General features: G+C 48.8%; 7 protein-coding genes across 7 annotated transcripts; 2 read left to right on the plus strand and 5 right to left on the minus strand.

Annotated features, from left to right (window-relative positions):
- Window positions 1–476: 476 nt before the first annotated feature.
- On the minus strand, window positions 477–2,678 carry FSUBG_6065 (uncharacterized protein; the record flags this gene model as incomplete). Its single annotated transcript, XM_036684226.1, has 2 exons — window positions 477–1,760; window positions 1,815–2,678. The coding sequence occupies 2 exons, from the start codon at window positions 2,676–2,678 to the stop codon at window positions 477–479; spliced, it is 2,148 nt and encodes a 715-aa protein (XP_036538427.1).
- Window positions 2,679–4,413: 1,735 nt separating this feature from the next.
- Window positions 4,414–5,451, minus strand: FSUBG_6066 (methyltransferase like; the record flags this gene model as incomplete). The annotated part of the gene is made up of 3 exons (XM_036684227.1): window positions 4,414–4,562; window positions 4,616–5,161; window positions 5,214–5,451. The coding sequence occupies 3 exons, from the start codon at window positions 5,449–5,451 to the stop codon at window positions 4,414–4,416; spliced, it is 933 nt and encodes a 310-aa protein (XP_036538428.1).
- A 618-nt stretch (window positions 5,452–6,069) lies between these two features.
- Window positions 6,070–7,643, plus strand: FSUBG_6067 (trichodiene oxygenase; the record flags this gene model as incomplete). Its single annotated transcript, XM_036684228.1, has 3 exons — window positions 6,070–7,107; window positions 7,154–7,264; window positions 7,311–7,643. 3 exons carry the CDS (start codon window positions 6,070–6,072, stop codon window positions 7,641–7,643), a joined length of 1,482 nt encoding a protein of 493 aa, XP_036538429.1.
- A 531-nt stretch (window positions 7,644–8,174) lies between these two features.
- On the minus strand, window positions 8,175–9,587 carry FSUBG_6068 (cytochrome P450 monooxygenase monooxygenase; the record flags this gene model as incomplete). The annotated part of the gene is made up of 1 exon (XM_036684229.1): window positions 8,175–9,587. One exon carries the CDS (start codon window positions 9,585–9,587, stop codon window positions 8,175–8,177), a length of 1,413 nt encoding a protein of 470 aa, XP_036538430.1.
- Window positions 9,588–10,059: 472 nt separating this feature from the next.
- Window positions 10,060–11,089, plus strand: FSUBG_6069 (uncharacterized protein; the record flags this gene model as incomplete). Its single annotated transcript, XM_036684230.1, has 2 exons — window positions 10,060–10,384; window positions 10,434–11,089. The coding sequence occupies 2 exons, from the start codon at window positions 10,060–10,062 to the stop codon at window positions 11,087–11,089; spliced, it is 981 nt and encodes a 326-aa protein (XP_036538431.1).
- Window positions 11,090–11,260: 171 nt separating this feature from the next.
- Window positions 11,261–12,876, minus strand: FSUBG_6070 (n-alkane-inducible cytochrome P450; the record flags this gene model as incomplete). The annotated part of the gene is made up of 3 exons (XM_036684232.1): window positions 11,261–11,679; window positions 11,724–12,252; window positions 12,301–12,876. 3 exons carry the CDS (start codon window positions 12,874–12,876, stop codon window positions 11,261–11,263), a joined length of 1,524 nt encoding a protein of 507 aa, XP_036538432.1.
- Window positions 12,877–13,895: 1,019 nt separating this feature from the next.
- Window positions 13,896–15,040, minus strand: FSUBG_6071 (alcohol dehydrogenase; the record flags this gene model as incomplete). The annotated part of the gene is made up of 2 exons (XM_036684233.1): window positions 13,896–14,436; window positions 14,484–15,040. The coding sequence occupies 2 exons, from the start codon at window positions 15,038–15,040 to the stop codon at window positions 13,896–13,898; spliced, it is 1,098 nt and encodes a 365-aa protein (XP_036538433.1).
- Window positions 15,041–15,807: the final 767 nt, after the last annotated feature.

Raw genomic sequence — 15,807 nt, forward strand, 5'->3', positions numbered from 1 at the left:
GAAAGAAACCTCATGATTAGCCGTTACATCTTAGCCGTCAAGGGGCATCGGAGCAAAAGCCATGTACAGTGTGTTTCCGCTACGGCAGAGTACAACATCACACTGTGCAGCAAGGGTGAGACGGCATAGGAGGAGATTCCCCGAAGGATTTCCCGTGGAATTTTCCGTGCATACATCACCCCACTTCCATCAAATAATCTCGCATTTTCGGGTTTAGAGTGTCTATCCGAGGAACGTTATCATTATGCATCATACGAGAGAACTCGGTGTTGCTTGAAGCTACCAGTGCAGAAAGTATGCTATCTTGGGTCTCATACTAGAGCAAAACAACTCGCAAGAATGGCTATCTTCCTCGAGAATCAAACCAGTTTTATATACATGATCAAATAGAAAAGTTAACGTGATAATGATAATAATAATCAATCAGGCATCAGGCAACAGGCAACAGGCAACGACCCTGAGGTGTTCAATGATCCTCAGCCCATCCAAATATCTGACTCTGCAAGTGACTCCCTTCGCCTCCGCTTTCCCATTATATCCGAGCAAACCTTCAGCACAGCCTTCGCAGTCTCGTTAACTCTCGCGTCCACCTTTTCACTGTCCCCCTTTCTCTGTAGACTCTCAATGTAGGATGATGCGCATGAGAATAAGACAAACTCCTCTGTTGACTCCGAGCCACGTGACACCTCGACGCGCCTTTTGAACAAAGTAATTGCGTTAGACAGGATATCTCCAAGTTTTACTCGAGAAGCACTATCTAAGTTGGGAAATGAGTCTTCCTCAAAGTCTCCAATTAGATCGAGACATAGAGACATTGTGGCCTGTCTCTGCATTACAGAAAACTGTCCTGACGCGTTGGTAAGTAGTGCTGAGTACGGACCTGGGCTTGCGGTGCATGACAGTAGTTGGGCTGAGATCTCCATACGCATTCTTCGTGAATAGTAGTATTCCGGTTTCGAATATGCCTCCTCAGCAAAGGCTTCATGAAGCGCTAGCACAAACGGCTTGGCAAAGCTAGTCAAGAAACCACTCTGAAAGTCGCTGAGCTGCGAATCTAGCTTGGATTCACCCGCGGAACAAGCTGTGTTGAGCTCTGATGCAAGAATGTGGCATTCCTGATACGTTTTTGACGACCCGGGTGCGTTAACGAGTTGGAGGATCCGTAGACGCAATCTCTGGGTTTGTGCAAGGAGCATGAGAACTGATGACTGCGTCACACTCTGTGGCTCAACCCCCAGAACCAGATCATCATCCGCAATACTACTCGGCACCTCGCAATCATAGCTCTCCGGCGCAATAGGAGCCGGAAGGCCTTGATCGACAGAAACCTGTAACGACAACTCCAACATCGTAGCCCACAGCCGTCTCCGTATCTCGGCTTCTTTAACGGACATATTCGGTGACCGGACTCTTGGTTCCCGATGCAAACCCATTTGAACGGCCATGTGAGTTAGGCCGTGTCCCTCGGAAAGCCATGCTACGCCCATGGGGGCGGAATCCTGGTGGTGCGTGTGACGTGTCAGGGCTAAGAGACAGGCGATCTGTGCCATACTTAGATCTCCTCGCATGCCTTTCATGCTCTTACGGGCGAGCCAGTCTTTGACGTAGGAGATCCAGTTGATTGAGAGTTCCCGGGATGAGGTGGCCTGATCTTGTTGTGACTCCGTTGGGTTGAAGGTGATCGACCCAAGTGCTGCCACGAGAAGGAGCTTGCAGGCGAATGTTTCGTCAGCGGTCGAGACCTTTGAAGCAGAGTCTTCCTAGAAATGCTCATATTCTCTCAAGAAAGACGGCACGTGAATTATGCGTAGTACAGACTCAAAGGTCTTGATATACGCATCAACCAGTGAGTCGCAAGTTCTTCTGGCTGGAAGCATTCCGCGGGCGCCACCTTGAATTGATAAAGAATTCTCGCTGGAGAGTCTTCCTTCGTGACCTTTTCGAACATCGCGATGGAGTCTCTTATAGGTCTCAAAAAGTGGCCGAAGAGCACCTTGCTCAGGCGAAAGATGGAGATCGTCTCCGGAAAGATTATCCACGAGAAATCTCAACTTGTCGCACTTGGAAAAGGGCTCATACCAATGGTTCTCTTGGTCTTCGGCACCAAAGTATTCTCGTTCTCGAGTCTGGGCTGCTGAAGACCTACCCGAACTCTTTGACTGCGTGAGAGGTAAGTTCTGTAGTGAATTTGTGATACTGCTGGCCATTGTTGAAGGAAGACTCGAAGTTGTCCACGATGGTGATCTGGATAATCCTTGAAGAAGCGAGTTTGTCGAATCAATAGAAGCTGATTTTGAATGAGAAACATCACTCATCCCAAAGAAATCCAGGTCAACAAATCCCAGAGACACATCAGTCATTGGCGCAACATCCATATTAAAAAGATCCATCTCCGACACCTCATCAAAAGGCTGCTGTCCAAAGATCGACTGCTCATAAGGCTCTCTATGCGCGTGACTGTTCAGAGCCAACGAGTCGTGCTGCTGCTGCATCCCGGGATCCAGATAACTATCGGGAATACGACCTGTTGGCTGGTTGTTGTACACGCATCGCAGGCTCGGCATTGATTTGCTACAGGGTCCGCAGGGAGAGTGACGGTCGCAGCGAATCTTCCGTCTACGGCATTCGGTGCAGGCTACAGCGGGACGGCGCCGTTTGTATGCTGGGCCTGGATCCATTTGAAGAGGGAGCTAAAGGGTTTTGGTTATAGATCGTTTGGCTTGGTTTAGCCGTGAGTGGGTGTTGTCTGGATGACAGGAGGCACCTCTATCTTTGAAAGGGAGCCATTGATGACGGTTCATATGTATAGGAGCCTATGTCCACGGCAATAGGATTGTGTCACGAACTATGGGAAAGATACGCCCAGGGCGTCAATGTTGTCATGCAAGTACAGCATTTACCTTAGTAATTGTCCCTTCTCGGCAGCCGCGAACCGTAATCAGAAACAATATCTATTTCCCTCTGTAAACAATGCAAATAACGTTCGAGTTCCACTGCAGTCAGCCATATTCGACACGTTGTGATACGCGACGATCAAATAATTTAATCCTAGCCATATTGGGTAGCACCTCCCCCTTGACACTCGGCATCTCAATGTCAATGCGACATCTTTACATTGGTGGATTTAGAGCTTCACATTGTGTGCAATCCTGTCAAAGGAAAAGTCATGACGAATATGTCAAGGGTGTTGCTGCATGTAAGATCCTCCGGATAAAGTTCTCCGCCTAGATGCAGATTCCGCGGAAGTCTAATCAGATCATGTTCCCTCGTAATCTCAGGCTGAGCCAGCTTTAACGACCCTATCAGTATCTGGTTGCGGTATCCTATTCGTCGTGTCCTACGGACTTTAAAAGAATTGCCGTCGGCAGTGGGGCGAAGGATCAATGGCACATAACGCCATCGATCCCGAGTGGCCAGCTCGCCGTAAGTGCATTAGTGAGAACTGGATATGTCTGTGTGGGCGTGGCACGACGGCTTATAGGGCTAAAAAGCTTGGTATTCTGGGCGCTTACGCCTAGTTGCGTAGGTCAATGCGGGATTCCGTCTTGGAGAAGCTCCAAGAGGTGCAAAGGCCATGGTTCTTGATCCTCTTGGAGTAACATTACTGAGTCTAATATGATACGCGGAAACATGTCATATAATCACTGCGTTAAACTGGTTAACAGTCAGTTGTATGTTTGTATGCTGGCTAGTTGTCCTGGCAGAGGTATACCCCACAAGGTTGCTTATCTACACAGTACCGACGCCCCAAACGTAGTGACATTCGTGCACGTTTCCCCAACAATTCCTAATCAGTGTCATTGAAGAATCTTGGGGTAAATGGAATGTCGATCTCGATACGGCAGGTAAGTGACATTTAAACTTTAGCGACGTTGCAATGGGGGATGATGATGACAAGTGGGGGACATCTCAGCATTATCCACTACCAAAGCTCCTCTGACATGCAGAGAAAATCCTCCCAATATGAGTGAGTTGCAGCAACTGCTCTTACGAGTTACCTTGTACAGAAGCCAATAATCATCTCACTCGCATATTGACCAATAGTTGTTACCCGGCGTCTTCCGAGGCGGGTCCTCACACTTTATCACGCAGATCCTTCGAACTCCACAAGGCTGTAAGCGTTACAATTTGATAGGTAATAAACAGGTCAAGGGCAGTTATCTTCCATGCATGTACTCGGGTCGACTAATCTCTGATTGGCTGTTAATGTTCAGTCGAATACTTGTAGCTGAGGTAAATCTTTACTGATCATTGTGATCCCATGTGCAAAGTCAATCTTCTGCATGATTTGGGGACAGTCCAAGGTAGCCAGAAAGTAGATAGATAGTAATTCCTAATATTGGCTGGGATAGATTCTAGTTTTAACTATCTTTATCCTTCCTACCGAGTACCATCATACGGAAGTTCTAGAATCTATTTCTTAGGCTTCAAGCCTCCGGCAGGAACACGACCCCTGACAGCAAAGCTCTGAAACTCAGCCCCCTTCTCCGCAAGCTCCTTTCGAACTCTAGTGTCAAGAGTATCAAGCTGCTCAGTAGTGAACCCCTCCAACTCCGGAAGAGCTATCATCAAAAATCAGCACCAATCAATGATAAAAGGTCCGAGGAAAACTTACTGCGCGCCATAGCCACAATCATCGGCCCCGCACCAGCTGCACCGTTGATACTAGCCTGCTTCAACTCAGGTTTAGCCTTCGCGCCAACCTTGCACTGCAAAACATCGACTTGGACATCCTCTAGCCCCGCATTCTCCATCCACTCCTTGAGGTTGGGCCCAAAGTTGCCGCCCATCTTCTTGATCTTCCAGATCTGCTCGAGAAGACGGAAGAACTCGTGCGCTGCGGTTCCTTCCTCCAGGAGACTCTGGTCGCAGTCGAGTTCTACAAGCTCGACCCAACCGCCGGGTTTGGCGAGGGCGCAGAGGTTAGCGACGGCTTGCTCGAGGGAGAAGTTGCCGCAGAAGCCGAGGACTTGGCGCTGGTGGACGAGATCGAAGGATTCTTTCCACTCAGTGGGCCACGGCTCTGTAATGGATTGTTTCTTGAACTCAATCCTGTGAGGTCTGGGCTTGGGGAACAAGTCTTCGACCAGATCAGTGCCAATGTACGTCTGCTTGTCGGCAACAGGACCAGCTTGCTTGCGAAGATCCTGCAGCCAGATACCTGAATCATTGTTATCACCACCGGTGCTCCATGTCTTAGAACGTATACATACCATCTGCAGTAGCAGAGTCCAGAATCCTCAAGCCTGGCTTCTTCCAATCAACTGGTGCATACGAAAGCTTGCCGCCAGCAGCATCCGTGTACACCAAATGGTTATCAGTCAGACGAGAAATCTCTTCCTGCAAGCCACGCTTCTTAGCATCCTCCATCAGGGCATCCATTCCAGTGCCATTGGCAACATTGGAATCAGTACCCGTCTGGGGAGGTTGGTTGACTGCTTCAGTAGCCATTCTTGATTTGTGCAAATATTCACTTGTTGCTTCTGTTGTGGAGTTCAATTTTCAATATTGCTACTCTCAAATGCATCAATTACCACCCTCTTTTAACTGTTTACCTCTAATCCGTAAAACGCCTCCAAAGCTAGTGTGCGGAACGGCCCGTATCGTTGTCTGATACGGCGGCCGACACTGCATACGAGTATTTGCCGCGCTGATTATACTAAAGCCCGGATCTACGGCTCATTAGCCTGAAGAATAAGCTGAGCCAGGGGTTTTCCGTGGGGTACCGAAGGATTCAAGCACGGTAACGGAAAATGGAGGGGAAATGGGCTGATGGCTGACGCACCAAATCTTACTATGCCGGATTCATCACTGTATTTTGCCGCTCACGTCAACCGGAGTGTTTTCTCCGTGCTAGTGGTGAGAATTCACATGCCGAAGGATGGGCGGGAAAACGGCATCTTTACATCAGAACTAGTTTTGTGAAGGTGGGTTGGTTAGACAGCTTTCGTATATGCTGTCATGCTGGGTAGGTTGGGTAGTAGGCATACTGTCTCATTCCTACAGTCAGTGATTTCAACATTCGGTACCAAGGCGACCATGGAAAGTTTGCAGTTGAATACAAGAACGATGTTGGCAGTGGCAGTATCTCTCATTGCACTGCGCATCACCTACACCATCATCTACCGCTTGTATCTGTCGCCTCTAGCAAAGATACCAGGACCCAAGTTAGCAGCTCTCACGTTCTTCTATGAGTTTTACTATGATGTTATCAAACGAGGCAAATTCCTTTGGAAGATCCAAGACCTTCATCGCCAGTATGGTCCCGTTGTGAGAATAAACCCTTACGAGGTCCACATCAACGATGATGGCTTCTACGATGAAATCTATGCCAGTGGTCCTCATCATCCTCGCAACAAAGTTCGCTTCATGTCTACCCATGATGAAAGCATGTTTGACAGTTACGCTGCGGAAACACATCGAGTTCGGCGGGCTGCACTGTCTGGATCGTTCTCTAAGCAGTCTATTCGTGCTCTTGAGCCGCAGATCCTACAAACCATTCACCAACTCGCTGGTAGAATAAGCTCACTGAGAGAGAGCGGAGAGGTTGTGAATCTCAAAGCTCTTTACAGCGGTCTCACTATGGATGTCATCGCACAGTATTGCTTTGGCGAGAGCATGGATAACATGAAGCAAGACCAGTTCGGTAAAGAGCTGTTGGACTTTTTTCATGAGATGCCTCAAGCTCATCCCATTGGACGCATGTTTCCATGGTTGTTTGACATCATTCAAAAGATTCCCATCAGCTACCTTGCCAAGCTTGATCCAAAGCTACAGCCACTGGCTGACTATGACAAGAAAATCTCTGGACAGATCTCGGATGTCCTGGCCAAAGAGAAGAAAGATGGTATCAGAACTGTCTTTCATGAGATGAGAGATAGCAAGCAACTTCCTCAAGCGGATAAGACTCTTGAGAGGTTTAAATCTGAGGCAGCTATCTTTCTGGGTGCCGGCACTGAGACGACGGCTGCTGCGCTAACGACTTTGAGCTTCCATCTGACTGAAGACCCGCACATGCTGGCAACACTGAGGAAGGAACTTCAAACAGTAATGGGAGATGGGGATTCACCGGTCACTGTTGCCAAACTTGAGTCTCTCCCATACCTAGTGAGTTGACCATATACACGGCGTGACTTTTACTAATGATAACAAGACTGGAGTTATACAAGAAGGTATCAGACTCTCATTCGGCGTTCCTGGACGGCTACCTCGTTATGCACCAACAGAAGATCTTGTGTACGCTGGATATAAGCTGCCTCGAGGAGTAGGTCTCCATCCATCTCTTCCTCGCCAGATCCTAACCCTTCCAGACTCGCATGAGTTCATCCTCGTATCTCATTGACACAAACGAGGAACATTATCCAGACCCTTTCAAATTTGACCCAGAGCGCTGGATTCATGGTAAAGCCGGTCTCAGCCGCCACTTTGTGCCTTTCTGTAGAGGAAGTCGTCAGTGCATCGGTATGAACCTCGCTTATGCTGAGCTGTATCTCACTGTTGCGACTATATTCTCGAGGTTTGATCTTGAGTTGGTTGGCACGACGAAAAGGGATGTGGAGATTGCTCATGATTTCTTTGTGGGTATGCCGCCCTTGGATTCGAGAGGTGTCATGATTAGGGTTGTAAAAGATCTCAGTGCATAGTTTAGCCGGGTTTTAGGATACAATACATGATTGACTATCATAGCAGCAAGGTTCCGTAACTTATAGGGTTAGTGAATCGATCCCGACTTCCTCCAAAACACTGAAAAGGCCTTGTACATTTCTTCTAAGAGACTACTAGGCTTGGATCTCTCGAAAGGGATTTTGTCTCTACAACATCGCGAACCCGGGGGCCTAGGCAACACTGTCGTCTCTGTCTTGTACAGACTTGGAGGCCAGGTCTACGGGCAAATATCCCAATATTACGTCCTTTTGAATAAAGGTTTCTCAACCAACGGTGATTTATATCCAGATATTTATCTAACTATAGTGATGCTTTCTTGACATATGCCATCAATGGAGGCTTTGACCTCGTACCAAATGTGAGCTGCCCATCAACCCAATTTTCAGACTCAGGCGTAAGCTCAATGTCAAAGCGATACAAGAGCTTACACAACGCCAGTCGCAAAACATAAAAGCTCAGTCTTTGGTTTATTAGCATGTGTCTCAATGAAGCTCATGGAATAGTGGAACTCACTCTTGTCCGAAGCAAGACTGTGGGCCAACCGAGAACGGGTGGACACTGCCCCTCACATCATCGATACAATCCTGGGGCCGACCCTTTCCTTCGGGAAGCCATCTCTCAGGTACATACTCACTAGCTCTTGAGAAGTTTTGCTTGACTGAGTAGGTGACTTGGTGAAGCATCATCACCACCGTGTTACCGGGCACAAACTGACCTGCGATCTGAGCACCAGGTCCAGGTACTACACGGTCGGTACCGGTTGCAGCGGGTGAGTAGCAGCGAATAGACTCTTGAAGACATGCCTCCAGGTACGGTAGGTCTTTCTGAGACTGGCTGATCTTGTCCATTGTGATATCAGAATCACTAGAGAAAGCTCCGCGAACCTCTTCAAGAAGCCTTTTTCTGATGTCCGCACTCTTCTTGCGAAAGACGAAGTAGACGAAACCGGTCAGAACAGTAGGCATAGCCTCACAGCCGCCTAGCATCAGGAATGGTGCGAACTCTCGTAGCAGGTCAAGAGGCATAGTTCCCTGACGCCCTGTGCCTTCAGTGTCGCCATCTAGAACCATTTGCAGCATGTCATGGCGAGCTGAAGTGAGAGCGACACGACGATCAAAACGTGCAAAGATGGGCGCCATGAAAGAGTCACGCTCACCACTTCCCCAGCGATGAACAGCAAAGAGTAGGAATTTGTGTAAGAAGGGAAAGCGGTTGAGAACAGCGAGGATTGTGACGCCTCGAGCAAAGCGATCGAAGGAGTGAACCCAGGGAATGAACTCTGGATCTGTGAACAAGTGAAGTGATTCGCCGAGGAAGAGATCCGCGATGAGATCACAGATGAGAAAACTGTTCATATCGCGCATATCAACCGCTTCTTTCCTTTCACTAGCCTTCTGCAGAGCAGAGAGATACTCCTCAATATGCCCATTGATCATACCCTCAAGCTTCTTAACATTCTCACGCTTGAGCGCCGGGACCATCGCTTTCCTCATGATACTATGAGTCTGCTGCGATCTCGGCTTCGCAGGATCAGGGTTCACCAAATCACCGCCCACCAAAGCTGCAAGACGAGGATCTTTCGCCATTCCATCTTTTGCAGCTTTCGATGCACCGCAGATATCAGCCCAGGCGCGCTCATCAGTGAAAGTCAGAGCATCTGGGGCGATGCGAACAACGCCGCCGTATCTGTTGTGTAGATTGATGAGCCAAGGGAGTTGGCGCCCGCTGGCTGTTGCTATGAGATGGGGGATGCGGGAGATGGCACAGAGTTTTGGGCCGGGGAACTTGGAGAGGGGTGAGAAGTAGAGTTCGTAGATGATTGAGATGAGAAGGGCTGTGAGGGAGAGGGTGCTGAGGGTGACGATTACTCGTGAGGCTGGGGAAGCTGTCTGCCAGGTGGAGGCGACGCGCTCCCAGTTCATGTTGAGCTGATTCATGGTAAGGTTTGTGGGGTTTGCTATCTCAGTAAGCTCAAAGATACAGGTGATACGGAAGCAAGCAATGATGTAGCAGGGCCAATTCGTCCAGTCTACAAGATCAATTTCTAAGCTATAGCATTAACCCTCTACGCTTTGACATGAGTACAGGATAGGGGATTGTTTGGACGTCACACTAACGGCACTCACCAAGGCCAAACAGACTCTAATTCTCCGTGCCGCCCGGGCCGGTCGTGCAGCCATGAATCTGCCGGAGAATCCTTCATCATATCGGTATGGTACCCCATGCAGACCACGTCTTGGAAATCGATAACCCGAATTCTATCTCGCTATGCACTTCGGTCTCGCGTCACACTCCCCTTCGCCTGTAAAAAGGCGGAGGAATTTCAGTTCAGAACCATGATCAGAATAGGATAGCTGTTCATATCAGACGATAAGCAACACCCGTCAGCACACAATGTCGTCATCACACCCCGCTCCCCAATCCTTCGTGGCAGTCTTCGTAGGGGCAACGAGGGGGATTGGTCTCGCTACTCTCAAGGTTCTTGCCCGGACTTTGCCTAATCCGCGATTATACGTTATTGGTCGGTCGAAAGCGAGGTTTACGGGTGATCTCGCTCTGCTACACGAATACAACCCGAATGCTACGGCACAATTCGTCGAAGCTGAGGTTTCGCTTATCAAAGGTATCGATGATGCCTGCGAAAGAATTATGAAATTGGAGAAACATGTGGATTTGCTGTTTATGAGTCCTGGATCTTTGGCGTTTGGTGGACCGCATTGTAAGACACCCGTTCTGTGGAGTTTATGCTTGCTGACTTTTCTCCACAGATACTGAGGAGAAGCTTGATCTTTGTTTTTCGCTATCCTTTTACGTCCGCATGCGTCTTATCGAACGCTTACTCCCTAAGCTCATGCAAGCACCACACCCACGGGTTCTCTCCGTTCTAGCCGGGGGCCACGAAGGCCCACTGTTCACCAGTGACGGGGATATCGGATTACGAAAGAAGGAGAACTATACAGCGCCAAGGGCGGTAAATCAGGTCACTACACTGCACAGTCTTGTTTTCATCCACTTTGCGTCTCACTACCCAAAGGTGTCTTGGTTGCATGTCCATCCCGGCTGGGTGGCGACTACCTTTCTGTCTGATTTGCTGCAGAGCGCTGGCGTTATCGGTGTACTGGCTGGGAAGTTCATTTTGCCTGTTTATCGATCTGTAGCTATGTCTGAAGATGAATGTGGACTGCGGCAGACTGGTTATGCTTTGAGTGGGAGATACCCAAGCAGGGAAATGATTTGTTCTGCAGTCGTGGACGTTACTGATCAGGCAGCCTGCCACGGGCCATGTAGTGGGTTCTATCGTGTCTTGAGCGACGGGAGCACAGCCACGGATGACAAGTTGGGTTCTCTAGAGAAAGAAGGGTGGCCTCTCAAGGTCTTTATGCATACCCAGCAGGCGTTTGGTGAGATATTGAATCAGAAGTAGAGCTTATGTCATTTGAATCACTTTTGTCTTTCATTGATGAAGCATCCAGAGCTCATTGATTATGGCTTTCATAATCTATCTCCTTAAGGATATACTTGAGTGTAGAGCCCCGCGATGATCAACTCCATACTTTCTCAGACATTCATTACCCCAGTCTTGTCCCTTCAACCTTTACCTCGGGGTCACAGCGATTTTGACACCATTCAAACTACTAGGCCCAACTCTCATAACAGGAACATAACCCCTCTCGTCCCTCGCCTCAATCCCCTTGAACTTTTGGCAAAACCTTGTCAAGACATACGCTGTCTCCGTAGCGACAAGGATGTGAGCAGGGCAGATTCTAGGTCCGCCACCGAAGGGGACAAAGTGCCAAAGCGGACGAAGACCATCCCATCGTTCTGGTCTAAACTCTGCTGCATCTTCACCCCAGTAGTCAGGGTCGCGATGCATGAGGTAGCGATTACAGTGAACGATGTCGCCTTTGGCGCAGAAGATGGGCTGTTTGCCGTCTGGGCCTCCGCCGCGGGGGAGAGTTGTGTCATGGGCTGCGACGCGGATCATCTGGATACCATTTGGGATAGTTCGGTGTGCTAAAATGATCAGCAAGAGGACTCTAATGTCCGATTTGACTTACTCTCATTGATAACCCAATTCATGTACTTCATCCCGCGAAGCTTGGAGAACGTAAGCTCCTCATCCCCAAGCTCAAGAACCTCCTTCTGCAGTTTCTCCCAAGCATCCGGATGTCTCGCCAACTGATAAATAGCGTTTGAGATATGAATACTCGTAGTCTCATTACTCGGCACCCAAACAGCAGTGATCTGATCTCTGAGAAGAATCCTATCCTCAGAGGGAATTTTCTGCACCATGTCCCAGAGCAAGTCGGTTCGCTCAGGCTTGTCAGCAAACTTCTCACCTTGCTCTTTTCTCTGGTGTAATTCATCGTAGGCTTGGTCGATGTACTCATTCATAAAGTTGTGCACGAAGCGAATACTCTCATACCACTTTGGATCTCTATGGAGAAACATGAATTTGCTCATGGTGAGACGAACGCGAGCGCCGCGCATGATGTCGACCATGGCGAGCATTACGTCTTCACGTTCAGGATAGGTGAGACACTCGCGGGACTTTCCAAAAAGAAACTCAGTTGACGTGTCAAGGAACTTTTGGTGTTAGCTCTCTGCTTCAGTGTAAAAGCTCAGGTGACTTACCCATCGTCTTGTCAAAACCTGCATGTCAAAGGTGTCGCCGTTGGTGGGAATAAGATCCAGCATCTTATCCGTGAACGGCTTGAGTCTAGCCACATTGGCAAATGCCTGCCTCTCAAAATAAGGCTTGATGATACCCCGGCTATAATGCCAGAACTCTCCATCCGCTGTACTGACACCTTTCCCAGTAAAGGGCGTCGCAACACCGTTATCCACACGAATCGGCTCAAGCACAAACTCTTCCCACTGAGACGTACTCATCGCCTTCATATTCTCCATCTCAGACGAATACACCATTCTCATGCCCAGAAACCTCGCCTTGAAAGTCTTGGTTCCCTGCGCAGCCCATGTCTCCTCCATCCAAGACAACCACCGATGCTCTTTGAAAGCACGGCTCATGGAGAGAACAAAGTCAATGCCCCATATGGGATCCCAGTGGGGATAGGTCTTGAGAGGACCGCATTTGTACTTCTTCGTCTTGATTGAGTAGCTGATATGGTCCCATAGTCTGTTGAGGAAGTAGAGAATTACAAGACCGTAGAATGCTGCGAGTGAGATCGCGGACAGACGAGATGACATGTCGGACTGTGTTGGGGACTTCAGTGCGGAGGGGGATGGCGACGACGTAAGGGCAGCCAAACGTCATTGGTATGAGTGAAGAATGAAAGGGTTTGCAATGAGTCGAGGTTTGGTGGTAGCGAGAGAGGGAGAAATTACAGTGAGAGACACAAAACGTATGAAAAATACCGACAGCGGATGAGAGGTCTGCCAAAGACCCGAATAAAGTCAGACCGGGGTGATAACATCCACCTCGCCGTTGTGGGGCCGAGCCCGGAGATTCTCCACTCCAACGGAGATTTACTCCGTGTTTGTGACCGGCTGCAGGCGAGAAGGCTACTGACACACGGTGAAGTACCAACACCCGCGGGGGGATGTATCAAGGAATATCCGACAGGTTTTGGTACGTTTTGATTCAGCTACTTTGTGTCTGCTGAGCTATTTTTGACGTCATTTCCAGTGTACAGGGTAGCTCAGAACAAACGAAAGCGAAGCAAGCTGCGAAGGATACACGATCAACGCAGAAGCAACATGAAGAAGTTAATTTAGTATATGAGCTATTAGTTGCTTAGTTTATATGATATCCTGCAGTATGTTATGGCTTGCAAATACATCAATGTGCGCTAACTACAGATAAAGAATTCGCTGTGAAATTCCAACTCAAAGATGTATGAGAATTTTGCATGTTAAAGCTGCGGAGTGACGCTTAGACAATCCATGAGTCAAAAAATGTCAAGTGCACATTTAATAGCTTTGCTTAAACATTTTGCATATATTAGATCTAGTTAATCGATATTAAGTGAGAGAATTTTGCATAATCTGGGCTTGCAAAAAACAGATACATGATCTAAGTTCTGTCCGCTGATTTAAGCTCTCAGCCACAAGTCTCAACTGCAAATAACACATGACCATTGATCCAAGCGCGTCGCGACAACAAACAAACAAAATAACACGTCACAGACAGATTACCAATCTGAATCAAGTGGATACCCAACAAAGAAATTGCTAGAAAGGATAGAGCGTTCATAGGTAAGCATACATCAAGATGTAGAGGGCGTAGCAACGCGGTATATCAGCTTCTTACCACCAGCCGTTCCCATCTTAACCCTCTCCGCTCCCTTCGCGACACCCGCCAACCCCTCATCACTAACCTCAGTTGGATGCGTCATAATATCCTTATTGTCCAACAACTTCTGTGCAATAGGCGCCCACCTCTCCGCAAACGCCTTGTCCTTAGGCCTTGCCTCTCTGCGATAGGGCTTTCTCCAATCAACAGGTTTGCCCAGCGCTGTCCATGCGAGAACCCAGCCAGGACGAACATCGCGACGCGTATGACCGCGAATGGGGAATTGGTCTAGACCGATGTAGTTACCTCCGTGACTACCGATGGCAGCGTAGCAGATTTTCATGCTGCTGCTTTCAGTGATGCAGTCGAAGACGTACTCTAGACTGTCGTGTGTGAAGGTACGGATGTCTGAGGCGCAGGAGGGAGAGCGGTAGTCGAAGGCTTCTACGGCGCCTAGAGACTTGACATGCTCGAACTTTCCTGGTGAGCAGGTCGTGATGGGCTTCAACCCAGATCTGAACATCATCAGCTTAGGCTCAGAGTGTGAGGAGGATGAACTTACAGCTTGGCAGCCTGGATGGCCAAACCTCCGGTAGCCGTTCCACCACCGTAGATCAAAATGTACTGATCTCTCGCTTCGCCTGAGTAAGGAAGTGGAAGCTTCATAGTATGGTACAGTGACAAGCCGACAGTCAGTAGTCCAACACCTAATGTTGCGCCTTGCTCAAAACTCATCCAATCCGGAAGTCTGAGCAGCAACATCTCTGGAACACTGACATACTCTGCAAAGCCACCATTATTCGGGTTATCTGACCGATTGCCCGCACAAGCACCGCCAACACGATCACCAGGTTTGAATTTGTCTGTGAGAGGTCCCGCAGTGACGACTTCACCAGCGAAATCGCAACCCCATGTTGCGCCGGGTGATGCTGACATGTCTAGGGATTTCCAGTCATGGGGATTGATGCCGACACAAAAGATTTTGACGAGGACTTCATCTTCTTTTGGGGGCTCGACGGGGCTATTTTCTTGGAGGCTAATTGTTCCTGCGCCTTGAACTTTTAGAGCTTTTTGAGTAGCTGGTAGGGTCTGGCGGGAGATGATTGACTGGACTGCCATGATGAAGGTGTCGAAAATGGCAGTGAAGGGTGGATGAGTAGGAGAGTTCCAAACAGTGCAACAGGGAGATAGTCTGAAGGGATTTGAGATGGCAGATCAATCAACTAGAGCAAACGTCGCTTCTCTGAGCATAGATACGCATGCTCCAGCGACGACCGTTTTGATCTAGCACTTGGATTCCATCGCCACCATGAGAACTGTTTCCCGGAACCTTCGTGAAAGACAACTGCCTCGTTCCGAGCAATCAACACCGTAGGCCGGCATCCACTACGGGACCTTTCTCCGGACTCTCGCCTCAAGGAGCAAGAAAACATCGGGCCTAAATTTAGGGTGTCAAAATAAACGTAGCAGAGAGTCCCTTAAACTTAGGATGTATTTACCTAAAGATTTTCATCGCTTAGGGTCAAATTCCTGAGTTTCCTTTCCTCTCCTAGTCTCGGAAGCTCTCCCTTTGGAGGATCCATACCCTTGTTCGGGATATTGACCCATCCCGGTTGGCTAACGGCCACCTCCGGAATATGCTCCACACCACGCACGGCACTCGACGTAAGCACAAGCCTGTTTCGCCGATGCCGAAAACTCTGGGGCGGCACGGGAGCTGATACCGGGTCGATTTGATCGAAGTTCGAATACGAAATTCCCAGAATGGCTGTAGGATGAAAGTGCTTCGAGTTAAGATGAATGACATCCGTCGAGTGAAGTGACTGCAATCTTAGACAAACACCAAGCAATCTGTCGTACTGAACAAACCTTCAACATTATTGACA

The sequence above is a fragment of the Fusarium subglutinans genome (assembly GCF_013396075.1).
Source record: "Fusarium subglutinans strain NRRL 66333 chromosome Unknown NRRL66333_c0000061, whole genome shotgun sequence".
NCBI classification, from domain to species: Eukaryota; Fungi; Ascomycota; class Sordariomycetes; order Hypocreales; family Nectriaceae; genus Fusarium; species Fusarium subglutinans.